The sequence below is a fragment of the Nestor notabilis genome, unplaced genomic scaffold, assembly GCF_000696875.1.
Source record: "Nestor notabilis isolate BGI_N333 unplaced genomic scaffold, ASM69687v1 scaffold8441, whole genome shotgun sequence".
NCBI lineage: Eukaryota > Metazoa > Chordata > Aves > Psittaciformes > Psittacidae > Nestor > Nestor notabilis.
This window is the reverse complement of record NW_009916046.1, coordinates 53740-69063: the sequence shown is the minus strand read 5'-3', so window position 1 is coordinate 69063 and position 15324 is coordinate 53740. Positions and strand designations below refer to the sequence as shown.

General features: G+C 41.3%; 1 protein-coding gene across 1 annotated transcript in view; it reads right to left on the bottom strand.

The window, feature by feature from the left end:
* The window catches only part of FNBP1 (formin binding protein 1), a 63323-nt gene that overhangs the window by 21595 nt on the left and 26404 nt on the right, over nt 1–15324 (bottom strand). Inside the window, exons 7-9 of the mRNA XM_010024414.1 lie at nt 6886–7014; nt 5802–5948; nt 428–625 (exon numbers count right to left, since the gene is read on the bottom strand). Coding sequence (XP_010022716.1) covers nt 428–625; nt 5802–5948; nt 6886–7014 — 474 coding nt within the window. The remainder of the gene's footprint in view (nt 1–427; nt 626–5801; nt 5949–6885; nt 7015–15324) is intronic.

Here is a 15324-nt window from a genome sequence, read left to right as displayed (position 1 = left end):
CTGAACCCAGTGCACAGACTGAAAAGATAACGCAAATGAAAAGCCAAGGAGAGTTTTAGAAGTGTCAAAACAGTAATGCCACATTAAAGCTTCCCAAAATAAGGTTAGTTTGCACACATGGCACTAGGTAAGTGGTATACAAGTCCTTTTCTCAGTTAGGAACAGAAATGGACCATGGCAGAGACGTGACAGCTAAAGTTAAATTAATATAAAAACTGCAACATAATTAAAGAAATTCTACAAGAAAAAAAAAATTAAAGATATAAAGAAACCAAAGACTACAGCAAACACCATATTAAGACATCAGTTATTTACTTTCTGAATCTCAAATTCTCTTTAAAAAACTGTAATTGCCAGGGTTACTAGACAGACAGAAGTCACTGACTATACACATACTAGTATCAAGCTCAGGTTTGCAATTCAGTACCTTATTTTTCTTGATGAACGGCCATAACTTGCCCTTGGATTTGCCACCAAACTTCGGCTCAGACTTCCCATCCCCTCTGGAGTTGGAAAGGCTGGATTCCGAGACAGTCCGCTTCATCGGCTGCGTGAAATCCTCAAAGTCAACATCTCCTGGGGGCTCGAACCCTGATTTAAAGGCTTCTATTACCAGCTGGGAATCCTGGAATGGGACAGATCCAGAACAAGCACGAACATCTCAGGTGATGGCTGTCATCACATTGGTGGCACAGAAAAACAGTATAAGGACAAGGAAGTTTGTGCAGGAACCAACCCTCACAGTGATGAGACTTACTCCTGGAGCCCAGGATCAATACAAGGTTCTCCATCTTTTGCTCCAAAATCAGGGCACTTTTCTTGGACCTATTTTCACCACCATGATGTGCTTTAAAAAAAGCTGACCCAGGCAGAGCACAGCATCCTACCAAAACCAGGCACCCTAATGTGTAAAATTTAATGCTCCCAGATACTAAAGTGAGAAATGAAGTTAAGAACACAACCACCACCCCAGACAGAACAGTTTCTAACCTATGTCAATCAATGCATTACAAGTAGGAACATAAATGGCTACAATCTCAGTTTCAAAACAGATCTCTAAATAAACAACCAATCCATAGAAATAAAGCAGGTGACCTTTAGCCTCAGGTAGTCAATCATTCCCATTATGAAACTCTAATCCATTTTGCAAAAGTATTGCTGAGACCCAAAATACCAACCAATAAAAAGCAGAGGACTATGGTCTATTTAGGCAAATATCATTAAAGACAGGTCATTGTAGTTAACTAAAGGCGATGCTTACAAAGAGTAAAACTCAAGTCTCCTCACTCCAACCCTCCACTGAGCTGTACAACCCCTGAGTGTGACCAGAACCCAGCAATGGTTTCATTCCCCTTGTTTCATTTCCAACACAAACATCAAAATTCTGATACAAACACCTTTAAAAGATTTTTTTCATGTCTACTGGTGAAAATTATTACGAGCTTATTATTAACTCTACTAACTAGAAATGCAATTACACTTCAGAAACTGAACAGATAAAACTTCAGTGACTCACAACAAAGATTTAAGGTATAGAACTGCTGGGCATGCAGCTCTAAGCAAAACAGTGGAAAATCCCAATCAATACTCCTATATAAGGCAGTTCTTGAGTGATCACACTGCCACAAGGTGATAAGCTGGTGCTTGTGAACTCAACTACAATGGCAGGAGTTTATCTCACAAACTTTACCTAACAACTGAGCAGTCCAAGGTCATTCAAGCAGCCTGACACCTTGGAACTCCAGGCACTGTCAGTAAAGCCACATTCCCTTTTGGCACTACCAGGAGTGCTAGATGCAAGCCAGCCACATATTGGATGTATACCATGTACAGTGGGTTTGCTCCTCTTTTTTTGACAGAGGGAAAAGAAAAGGTAAATCAAGGCAAGAACAACTCATAGCATTTTTCAGGTCTACAAACACAATTAATTATACATAAGCTCAAACTCAGACCTCAGCTTGCCAAATGCATTTAAGTCTAATGGACTCATCAAAAAATATTTTAACATACTTCTCATCTACTTGACTTTGTGGAAAAGACTTTATGTTACCCAGCTTTAACAGTTTTCTCCTAAGATCATTACAGAAACTGTGCCATAGCACACATATCTCTAGAGGAGCATCACCATCCTGTTCAGGTAAGAAGATGAGCTTGTTTCTTTGAGGGCATCTCACAGATTCTGCTTATGGCTGTAGGTAAAATGCTATACATGAGAAATCTAGTGGGATATAAACATATCCAGAGGCCAGGCTTGGTTGAACAAAACAGAAATGCAGTAAAAGCTTTGCAAAAGTCTTCATGGGATTATGAAGCAAATGAAGGTTTAAGATCCTCAACCTGTCAGGCACACTGTGAAACTCCTACACAACTTTTAGGGAGGTAGAACAGCACTTTCCATTATCTCATCCTAGTTTGACATTAAAACTTCCTGAGATCTAAACATTTGGAGAGATTTTTAATAATAGCCATGAAAGCAAGTTGAAGAAGGAAGAGAAGAGACTATAATCATACACAATGTAGTATTAAACACCCTATTGGTACTTTTATCCTATACATGGAGCTTTTATTTTTTTCCTCTTAATTTTACAGTGTTCCTTCCATTTAGCCAAAACATCCTTCCACTCCAATGGAGTTAAAAATAACCAGCATGCTCCATATATCAGAGAGATAATGTCATAACAGGAACTCCATAACAGGAGTTCCATAACAAAGGAAGTCCATAACAAATTAATTTTATCTGCTGCTAGAGCCTTCCGAAGCAAATTCTGCACAGGTTCACCCAGCAGTCACCACAGCTTACCCTTGCAACATGACCTCTGCGTTGTCAGAGCTGTTACAAAGAGGACAGGAAAGAGAAGCATATTTATAATGGCATTAGAAACACCGGGCTAACCAGTATTCCCAGCTAAATCCAGACAGTTTCTATTACTATTAGTGGGAATTCTATACACTTCAGTGAGAGCATAAGGCAATCCTATTAATGCAGTTACAAATTCGGTCACTAAGCCTGAAGGATGGGCTGTTTTGCAAGCAGGCATGAAGCTTTGCAATATTTAAGGTGCAGAAAATGTAGACAGTATTAAATCTGTCGCGTAGATCATTCTGGTTCTTAACACTATCCAGTGAAACAGGGGCCCTGGAAGAAAAGTGATCTTCCAGGATCCTGCAGCATCTACAGACAGAGGCAACAGGGAGCTGGCCATGGAAAGGAAGCCTGTTAGCGGTCTGCACTTCCAGAGTTTCAAAGTCCCTATAGAAATACATCCTTCCTTACTATTGTACTACACAATTCTCAAGCTAGAAATCACAGTATTCACAGGTATCACTGGAACTCCACCTTTACAGACCAGTGTTTGTAATAAACCTACCCAAAGCTAAAAACTCATTATCAAAAAGCTCCGAGATACCTAGATGAAATGCAAAGCTCTGCTGCTCTCATTTTCTTTTTCCTTTATAAGCAGTTAATGCCTTACCATCAGCTGGTAATATTTTACTGACAGCAAAAAAAGCTGCAGAATATGCAGGTTCTTACATCCTTTCAGCCAGAGTTGACATTTGGTACATAAGATTACTGGAATTGGTGTTTTCTCTGATTTCATTTTTCTTCCTTTCTCACCAATACATCTGCTGTATTAGCTGTGGTTGTTCCATTTAATGCCCTGGTTTCTGAACTGAAGTTATTGCTCAAAAAGCAGAGCTTTCATTTAATCTCTCCCCTTCTTCAGTATCTCTGTATGTGAGAGCTGGGTAGAAAAAAGCAAAATAAAACCAAAGAATACCAAGAGCTAAATAAGAACTCCAAATGCATCACTGCCTTCTGTCAATGTCACAGTGTCTGACCTTATACATTGAGAGTCTGGTGATACCGTACTTTTGTTTATGATTATCAGATTCTGGAGATCTCCTCCCAGCTGGGAAACACATGTCTCTGTGGGCCAGAGTTTCACACAAAGCTTTTCCTGCTCAGCAGGCTCTTGGTTTTGCTCACCATTGTACTAGCTGTATTATCACCAGCTGTCCTTGAATTCAACTTTCCTGGAATCTGACCTCATTTTCAAGGCTGACTAAAGCACAGATTGAGTTGATTTTCCTAGGCAAAGTTTCTCAAGTTCGAAAAGATGAGTGAGTCAAGGAGACAACCTCCAATTTGAATCTTTCCAGGAAAAAGAGAAACTTTCCTGATGGGAGCCTAAGAAAGCCCAAACTTGCCTCCTGGAATGTTAAGGGGTGAGATGGGTCTGCTGGAACGCTCTGCATTAGTGGCAAAAGCAATGTATTACATGCAAATACAGAAAATGCAGCTTTTAAATTGCTGTGTGCACCTATGACCATCTTTATAAAGTAGAAGGACCTGCTGTTCTGGAGATGAAAAAACTAATCCTTGATGATATTTAAAAAAACATAACCCTTTACAGACAGAACTGTTCTCCAGGCAAAGCATGCTAAACCCTTTGTAATTGTTCAGATATAACAAATTTGGTTAAATACATTTTTGTTAGCATGGTGTTTACAGGAGATCAATGCTCAAAGCCACTGTTTTCTATTGATATATTGGTGCATAAGAGCCATCAATCTGACGTGTCTGTGTGTAAGAGAGTAACTGGAACATAAAGTTCATGGTGATTCAAACACTCAGCTTAAGCTTTCTGTGTGTTTCACTAAGAGCTCACTTGAAGATTCAAGCAGAGTGTAGGTTTAGGTACGAATCTCCCCAATATGATTTCAGCACCCAAAGCTGTACCTCAAGAAGTGTATGTTGTTCTAACATGGGAATCTGTGCCCCGAATCCCTTTCTCCCACCCCAGAAGGGTAATTTTCAGATTCTTTACTTTCCTAAGCTGCTCTCTGTGAGAGCAATTGCTGAGCAGAAAGCAGTGGATTCATTTCAGAACTTCAGCCTCAGGCTTACGCTGTCAATTAATGGCAGTCTCCAGGCTCTGGGCACTGAATAGCTCAGAAAAGATTCCAGTGAAAGAGACGTATGGGAAATGTGAACAGCCAGCAAGACACATGCTGTTTGTATTTGAAGCACTAATGTGATCCATGAGAAGGGCTGAAAGAGCAAGCAGAGACTTCATTTACAAAGGGAGCACATCATTCCGAAAACAAAATAGAAAACACATTTGCCCTTGTGGTAACTGTACATCAGGAAGCTCAACTGAACTCTCAATCAGCCTTTTTATCAGGAAGGCTTCTTTTACTCCTACAGTGATGTCCAGAAATCAAGATTTATGAGAGCTCATTTACAGATTGCTAGCATACCTCGACTCTGCAAAGAGAGATCTTACAGTAAAGCAGACGTTTTGAGAGTTGTTTGCAATAATTTATGTAGCCAATACTTTAAATACCTCCATTATTATAAACCTAACTGGAATGAAGACAGTTCTGCAACATTCAGTTTCCTGACTATTAGACATAGAACCCTTTGAATAAGAACTGGAGATAATTAGTTATCTGGAATTATGTCCACCAGCTTCCTTGCTCTACACAGAAGCCTGTTATTCAATTACGGCATTTCAAAAGGGAATTATCCCTGTAAAAGGAGAGAATATTGATGAAAGGGAAAAAAACAGTTGAAAAATAAGAAGTGTGGCAGTAGAAGCATTTTCTGGGTGTTAAGCAGATTTGGGAAATAATCTGAGCACATCCTGCCCCAGACAAAGTAGCTTGGGACGAGAAGCTGTGCTTTGTTTTAGCTCTATTTCTATAAAGCTCCTGTACAGCAGCCTGGACCCAAGATTTAAGTCTCCATATGTAAATGATCAATAGCAAAGATGAAAATCAACAATCTGAACACTTACGTTCTTGTGATCAATTGATTCTGCAGCCTTTGTTATCTCATCCAGACACTTCCCAATGATAGGGATCACTTGGCGGTCAACCTCTGCGAAAGTTTTCATGGATTCACCTATCCTCACAATTCTTCTTTCCTCCATCTCTTGTATTTTCTAGAACATTACATTTCATTCAGATCAAATAAAAATACTAACTTCACAGTTTCAACCAATTTTTCTACTCAGCATGCTTTAAAGTTTATGGTTTAAACATTTTTAAGAACAAACTAGAGCAGCTGTTAAGACACTGGGTTGAAATACCATATACCATGAAGCAAAAGAGGAGGTGTCCATTTAGCTAAGAAGTTCTAGTTATAAGATGATATGTATTTGCTATGTAAATATCAATCATTTCTCATCAGATGACAAGTATGTGACATTTTCTCCCTTAAAGAGGTTGTATTTTCCAATTCTTATGCTCACGAACCATTACAATGGAACAGTCATTTGGAACTTCTGCTGTACTACATTAATCTTCCTTGGTTCAGACAACCACAAACTCAACTGTCAGTCAGTATAAATCTGATGGCTTTTTTGTTCTCTCTACAGTCTTTCTTTAGGCCTGCTAAGACATAACTGACATTAAACCCTTTGACATTCACTACTGCAGAATTATTGTGGTTTAAATTTAAACGTCTGTGAAGTCTGATTTGAAGACAGGTTATAAAGGGCTGTGAGGCTTTACAGATGTAATGACTCCTGCCCCAGCAATGCAAATAATGCTCTCATTCCCCAGCTGCATGGACACAAGAGTTTAACAGAATAAGATTGTGAGGATTCCAAAGAGTATCACAATCTGTCATGACAATTCAATGTCACCTTCCTCATTTATTACTGATTAGTTGATACCTGGTCTAAAAAAGGGGACAATTTATCCTACAAAACTCTCCATGCCTTGGCCTGGGAGACTGCATGCAAAATTTGCTAACAGTGACACAAAAATCACCAAAAACTAAGACCGGGTCATAGAACTGAAGCAATGTGCAATACACCCCACTGTTGTTACCAAAAGATTATGAGCCCCTCTAAGAGCAGCGCCAATGATCCTTACCTGGAAGATGTGTGGTATGTGTGTGTAGTAATGGTCGTGCTGCTCACTGTTGAACTTCTGTAGAGTGGAAGAATATTCTGCTTTGCTGTCTTCTGCCATTTGATGTCGCAGCTGGGCCTGCTGTCTTGCCTAAAGAAATGCCAAAAGAAAATTAGAATTTATATTACATGGAAAGAAATTGCATTGTGTTACTCCTCATCTTACCATCCTTACCAGTAGACGGCACAGGAATGTTAGCATATGGGTCTCTGAACACTGCAGCCTTTGGTTTACTCCTGGGTTTTGAAACAATTGATCTATGTCCCATCCCTGGCAGTGTTCAGGGCCAGGTTGGACACAGGGGCTTGGAGCAACCTGCTCTAGTGAAAGGTGTCCCTGCCCGTGGCAGGGGGTTGGAACTGGATGAGCTTTAAGGTCCCTTCCAACCCAAATCATTTTATGATTCTACGTCCAGCATAAGCCTGCAGAGTGCACTCTGCTGTTGTTCTGTTCTTGGTTTACAACATGCTGTTTCCACAGACAACCTCTGTTCATACTGCATGTAACAGACTGAAACGAGTTTGCCCCTTTGCTAGCCCACTTAACAGGCACTCAAGTCTTGCTCCACCACATGCCCTGTTGGATGGCATCTGCTTCTTGCTGATAAACTACTTACCTGTTGTCTAGTGGTATTTTGGGGGGAAGGTTAGTGATAAGAAACCAACATGGTTTTGTGTCATTTCACATAATCATGACAAAACATCTGAACTCAGGCTCCCACTGTGCTCTCTGCAAAGTCCTTGATTTACACTTCCTTGAATAGCGCTGGCATGGAGCGCACAAGGAAAGGGGAGCCTGAGGAGCAGCTGAGGCACGACTCCCTCCCTATTTTTACCCACACAGATGATTTGCTACCCAGCATAGCAGAGCACTGGGCAATTAACCTCACTTCTTTCACTGGAACAATCTGTCCCTGAGTGACCCTTTTATATTTTCAGATTCCTCCCCTTACAGTTCTGCTTCCCAAGGCCTCTGTTACCTGCTTTACTGCCCAGCTTTATTCCCTTACTGCCTATCCCATCTGTTTATTTTAGTTGCCTTTTCCTTCCTTGCTGCTGGCCTTCATACAGTGACTCTTCCTCCTCCTCCCTTCCTACACCTTCATCCTCTGGCTGAAGCTCCCCTCTCTCCCACTTCCCATTCCCCTGGCTCGAGCTCTGCTCTCACCCTGCTCCCTTTCCATGTGCCCCATGTCTGGGGACCAACTGCTTGCTCCAGTGAGAGCTCTGCCATTGACTGACATGAGCCCAGGTCTTGGCTTTATAAACCTAAACTATCCTGAGCTCACACTCATTTTTCAGGCACTCACCCTCCTTACCTTCCATTGCTGACCTAGCCTTGAATTGTGAATGTCCAGAAAGTGTTGGGTTCCAATCACTTCCCCATTTCAGAATAACCCCTTTAAGAAAAGGGTTATTTTATTTAAATTATTTAAAGTAATTTGGGGTGTTTCAGGGAACCAAAAAAATTTTATCATATTTTAAGAGGGCTCCCATTAAAAACAGTTCAGAATGGGGTTAGTCTTTGAACTGTTCCAAGCAGACAATAGTTTCCTGACAATAAATCCATGAAATACCAAATCATGGAACACTTGAGTAATCATAACTGGAAGGCAACAAATTCTGCCAGAAGGTTTCAAATCTCAGTTTGCAGAGAAATAGGCTTCCCTCCCATCTGTCCAGCTCACACAACTCACCTAATAATTTATTTCACCTCAATTCAGCTATTTCTTTTGCAAGCACAGTCAACGGTAGGAATTTCCTAGATCCCCTTCATATTCTTTCTACAGTAATAATTCAAGCACCATGACAAAACACTGGGCACTGAGTGTGTAACAGGAGATGAAACAGTAGCACCAAATGGAAAAGACTAACTATAACCAAATAAAGCCAATAAAAGACTTTCAACTTACTCCCCAGGAGTTTAAACTGTCCACTAGCTCCTGTAAAAGATGTATAGATCACTTCAGAGTAGTTACGTGTTACAATGAAATTCTAAGAAGCCATATCAATCCTTTTTCTGCCCAAGTGCTATATAGCTTATTAAAGTTTATCATCCATACACTCATAGATAGCTACATTAAATATGAGTGGAAACCAAGATAGCCTTGTACCACAAACAAATTTACCAGCAAAACAAAGCCATGGCAAGGTGGAAGAGTAATGTACGCTCAGCCCCCAACCCCCTCGTCAAGCCCCAGCTGCTACAGATCAATACCCATTTATGAGGCCCATTCTCTTCATCTACCTAAGAGCAACCCATTGTCTGACTGACTTCTCCACCAGCCCCAGTCCCACTCATACAGCTGTTTCTTTTGTTTTAAATAGTGTGACACAGGAATTTGTCCCTTGACTCTATTGTTGAAGCAGAAAAACAAGAAATCCATTATTCCGCATTTCCAGGCAGATCCAGCAAACATGAAGCCATCAGAGTTCATATTCATGAGAAAGCTCCTTGGCTGTCCATAAGCAAAGTAACTCAGAGCTAAATGTATACAGGAGTAGATGCTTGGTTTCCAAACCAATCTTAACTGTCCCTAAATAAGATGAGTAAGTAAAATTGGGAACTTTCCAAAAACCAAGAATTTTTCTATGAGCACCCTGGTGATGTTGTGTTTCTCCTGGCCATTTAATGCATTTGGCAAGCTTCAAACACAGTTCAAATATTTTTCCAGTGAGGTATTTGGATCTTAAAATAAAAATATTTTTTAAAAGGGCTAATTTTTTTATTATTACTTCATTTGTCACTTAAAACTAGAAGTGGTGATGATAAGAGTAACAGAATTGTATTTTATAGCTTGGTTCCTACACTCTGCTGAAGGACAGAATGATAAAAATGGGTTGGTGACATGAAGCTTCGCATTAAGAGTAATGGATGCAGTGGCCTGGAGCTGCACAGAGCCACAGGAGCTATTTCAGGAGTAATTTATAGTGGAGCTTTCGAGAGAATAAGTTTTTGCCACCTTTCCTGCTCACTTGTGCGTGCAAACAGCTTCAGAGAAGGTAAGTTCAGGGCTGCTTAGAATTAATGGTTAAATATTTGCTTTGAACAGTTTTTTTCAGGTGGAAAGGCTTTGGAATAAATGGTCTCTAAACCAGACCATGACTTTACATGTAAGAGGATGATACTGTGAGGCAGCTTTCAGTCAACACACTCTCCTTTAACCGGGCAGGGATGACTGAGCATGAGCTCCCATTTCCAGCACCACACATGAAACCATGATCCAGATGTTCTACAGTCTGTCAGCATACTCCATGGAAAGAAATGTCAAGGCTAGGTACATGGAACACAACAAAAGATCCTCTCCCTTCACCTCATTCTCCAGTCCTTGCAAACATGCAGGACTAGTAAAACTTTATACAGTGATCTGAAATCAAGCCTTTGGCCAGTGGACAGAAAAGGAAGGAGATGTGGAAATCTTTATGATGGGCACTGTGAGCCCTGAAAGTGTGAGTAAATGTCAGCAAGCTGCTCTGCATTACATGCTGCCTCTTATGAGAATTTAAGAAATATCTTTGTGTAGTGTTTCTTGCATACGCATTTTGACATCAAACTGGATTTAGGGGGAAAGACAACTGGTGATTAAGCGTAGGAGAAATTTTTAAGTACACTTTCTGCCATTTCAGTCTCAAATACTGAAAAGAATGAAGGTTATTTTGCTGAGAACAATTTTCTAAGACACATTCCAGAAACAGCAAGAGGGTCAATAGACACACTGTCTTCTGGGTTTACACAGACAAAAAATGCAGCTCCTCAAGGCTGTTATGGTGGGAGTGATATGAATAACTGAAAAGGGCAGAAAAAAAGCTTTGGCTGCTATTCAGCTGATCCACACTAAGTGGAACAGTTCAACTTCTCAGCCTTTGCTCTTGTCCAGAATGGCAGAGTTTCCAGTCAAAACTTTGGTGTAGTTTTCTTTCTTCTTTCTTTTCTCCCATTCTCTCCCCACTCCTCCCTTTTTTGTTAAACCCAGACACCATGTGAGATGCATCACTGCCAGGCCATCGCCTGCCAACATTGAACTGTCTTTGGTAAATCCAAGATCAGCTTAAAGTGCAAACACAAAAAAAATCCCCCCTGCCCCCATCTCAGCTACCCAATCCCTTCAAAACAGCTTAATGATAAAGGCAGACTCAGAAACACTTCACCAATTTCAGGAATGCTTTCAATTGCTCACAGATTTTTCAGCTGCAGGCTCTGGTCTTCCCTCCACACAAACCTGACATCGCCGCGCTCTGTCACGAGCAGGCACCAGCACCACCAGCAGCAACGCTGGCAGTGTTTGCAGAATCATTAACAACAGTGGGAATTCTGCCATGGACTTCAAAACAGAGCCAGGATTTCAGGCTTACATTTACATAGCCTCCAAATCGAGCTCCGCTGTTTACTACTTTACAATAACCAGTTTGGTTTCTCTGAACTGGCAAGCAGAAAAAGGTTTTGAAATTTGCTTTCCTGAAAGCAAGAAGATAGAATGAGGGGTGCAAAATAGCAGACAAGGAAGAAGAGAAACCAAGGAGAAAACTCCTTTTAACATTAGAAAATAATCTGAGAATCTGTGGATCCCTGAAATCCTCTGGCTGAATATAATATACAATGAGCAAACTGCTAGCAGGAGATGGAAAATCTTCATCACAGATCACAGGAATTGTTATCTAGTGCAGCTGCACTGCACATAATTCTGCCAGACTACAGAAGTGCACACTAACAAGAGATATACCAAAGCAGCAGAACACCAAGAAAGCTCTAACAAGAGAAACAACCAAGTTTAATGGAGCTGGGACAGTAACACAGCAATCACACCATGCAAAGCTCAGCAAGGACTCACCTAACTGTGCCAGTTCTATACTCGTAGGACCAGTCCTGCAGCATGATGGTTCTTGCTGATTAATGGAGTCTGACAGCTAGAGCTTACTTGAAATTTAATTAAGCGAATGAACCCAAGACTTCAGTTCCCCCAGTTCTGCTGGACCTCAGTTCTGCTGCACACTCCCTTGCATAAATTTCAGTGCTGCATTTTCCACATATAAAACAAGTGTATCTCTATTTCTCTTTTATCATATCCAATCAATCAACCACCTCAATTTGGTCTGCAATGTGCTCAGAGCAGTCTAAATGTTGTTGTGTAAGAGAAGGACCGTTACATAACAATTGAGAACAGCAGCATGTGCCACCATGACACATGCCTGAAGAGCACCTCTCAGCACCCAGCTCCAAGGCCCATGTGAAATAAGTGTGCCTTGAATCCTAAAGTTTCTCTCCCTGCACTGCCATTCTCATGTGGTGAATACTAAATAACCAGACTCTCTGGGTGACCAAACTGCAAGTCCCTGCTAACATCCAGTAGCTTGGCACACAGCTCTGAGCAATGCAGTTCCATAAGGATACCAAATAAAAGCCTAGTTTATTACAAAAGAAGGTGGTGTTCACAGTGTGTCGAAGGCTATGTGGACTTGAAGAAGGTCGCAGCAGTGGTTTAAATGATTTCTGGAGATCTGTTTAGTTTGTACTACAGAGGCAATTCAATTCTGTGGTGTATAAATGTAAGTATTGAATATAAATAATGGAAATTTTTTCTTGAATAAATAATGGAAATTATTTCAGGACTGTGTGTGTAATAGATGGCTTAGCTCATACTTTGAATACTGGGCACAGTTCTAGTCATCTCTCTCCAAGAAAGAATTTACAAACACAGCCAGTGCAGAGTGGATAGGCAGGGTTGAAGTTACCAGTATGAATCTGTTACCCTTAAAGCCTGACTTTATGGGTACAATACAATCACTTGCCTCTTGTGGAGCAAGAGACCCCCTTGACTTAGCAGTGAGCTTCTGAGTCTGCTCAAAACCAGAACAGAGGCATATCAAAGAACGACAAGGGCATTGCCAGGGCATGCAGAGATGCAGTCAGAAAAACAAAAGCTCAGCTCCATTGAAATTGGCCAGAGATGTCAAAAACTAAAGAAAGAGGCCTTCAGTTACATAAACACCAAGCAGAAACAGAGGGAAAATACTGGCCACTGTCAAACAGGAGCGGGGAGCTGGTCACTATCAATGCTGGAAAGGCAGGGGTTCTCAACACCTTATTCACTGCTGTCTGTGCGAGCACTGTTGAGCCCCAGACCTTGGGAACACAAATCCAGGTTGATGCAAATATGGACTCACCATCAGTGAATGAAGAGTTGGTGTGTGAAAAGTTATGGAAGCCTGACCTCTACAAATTGATGGGCCCTTACAATATCCACCTGAGGGTGTCAAAGAGAGCTGCCTGATGTCATTGAGAGGCCATAACTTCTCAAAGACTGTGGAGAGATGGGGGACATGCCAGAAGACTGGGAAAAGGTGAAGGTCACCCCCATCTGCAAGAAGGGCTTAAAGGAAGATCCAGGAAATTATAGGCACATCGGTCTTACTCTTAAGGGATTCTTGTCCCTGGGAAAGTTACGGAACGAATCCTCCTGAGGCCATCACAAGTCAAATTATGCACATGATGGGTAAAAGCCAGCACAGACTCACCAGCAGCAAACTGTGCTTGACAAACCTGATCATCTCCTACAAAGTCACCTGCTCAGTTGATGTGGGGCAAGTGGTGGGTATTGTCTACCTGGGCTCAAACTGCAATTGATCCTTAATTCAAAATTGCTCTTAAGCCTCCCCTCCACACCCCCTTTTCCTCCCTAACTTGTTTGCTCCTTTAGCAATCTACCTCCCAACAGAGCTGTATTGTTACAAAACTCACTCAAATTGCTAGGGAGAGCATTACTGCAGAGGAGTACTGCTAAGAGGAAATACAAGCTCAGATGGATTTCTTTATCTTACACTAACTGGTGCTTCTGTTCCTTGATCTCTTAACACCAAACACAGTGTATGCAGGGGATACATACAGATGTTTATTACGTTTTCCAGCGACTCCTGCTGTAGTCATTAACTCCTTATTGACTAGAAATCAACACTCTTCCATTAGTCATGATTCCAAAAGGGAAACAGCTGCTCTATGCAGAATGTCACGGACAGCAGGTTGTAAACAAGGCTCACTCTTCCAGAAATGCAAATTGCTGTCCTGAGGGACTTCCCATGTTCACACACTGCATCATCCATTAGGAAGGAAGCAGTTCAGGAAGGAGCTTGGGGTCTGCATAACCCAGAGAAATAACATTAGTGTGAACCTAATGGCCTTAAATCACATTACCAAGAAAAGACTGCACTTGGATTGATGGGACATTTGACCCACATCATAAGCAAAGACACAGAAGGATTGATCCAGTTCCATCTGTGAAGCAAAAGAAAAGCAGCTGCCTGATTGAAGTATGTAAAACTCACCAGCACACACAGAATGGGAAAATCTTATGCAGTACCTATCCCTCAAATCAGAAATGCACAGGCCAGGCCCTCTTGCACTATGTCAGGACTGAGCCTTAAGCACCTTGCCTGCATGTTTCACTGAGCAGGACTGCTGCACTTTATAAAGTAACAGAGTACAGGAAAAGCAAAGCCTCCAGAACTACTCTGTTGTGACCTGGATGCTGTTCCAACAAAGCCTGCTGCAAATGATGTGTTCAGGACAGGGCTGAAACATGGATCAGAGATTTCTCCAGAGCCCAAGCAAAAGCAGCTGAATACAACCTTCCCTGTAAGGATGTGTAAATTCTCACTGAAGAGATGTGTCCCCCACAGCGCAGCAGCCTGAAGGCTGGAAAAGCAGTTTACCACTTGACAGCATTTGCACAGGCAGGAAGATCAGCTTATTCCAATATCCAAGTAGCAGTATTTCTACATGTGATCAGTAAGACTCTGCCAGTGATTCAACTCATGACTACCCAGGGCAATCTAAGTGGACGTGTCTTCTGTGGAGGGAGATACAGATTCTCTTATGTTGCACTGAAATTGATGGAGGGCACCCAGGGAATGTAGGCATAAGAAAAGAGGAGAAAATAAAACTTCAAGTGTGAAACACCAGCATCTCTCTGCAGTTACACTTACAGACTAGAAAATTAATGTCATTGTATTGTATTACGAGATTTTATGCCTTTATGCAAATCTTAAGCTATTCTGGGACCCCAAAAATTTTGGATAGAGTAGGCATAACCTGATCTGATGTTACAGAGCAGTGGGGGAAGTTGCTAGAGATTGCAATAAGCTTGAGATTACTTCCATTGCCCTCAATTTTTCTACTTCAAGAACAAAACAAATACAAAAAAAGGCCGGTATTTCAGCACAGGAATAGAACCATCAACTTTTTCACTGCTTTTGTTTTTAGATATGACATAGGATTGGGCAGAGAAGAGAGGAATGATAATTCTGTAATAATAATTTTGGATGCAAGTTTGGATAATTTTGGAGTAATTTTGATTTCAAACTAGCAGCTGTCTTGCAACAAGCTCAAGCTGCTGTAAGCACGTAAGAA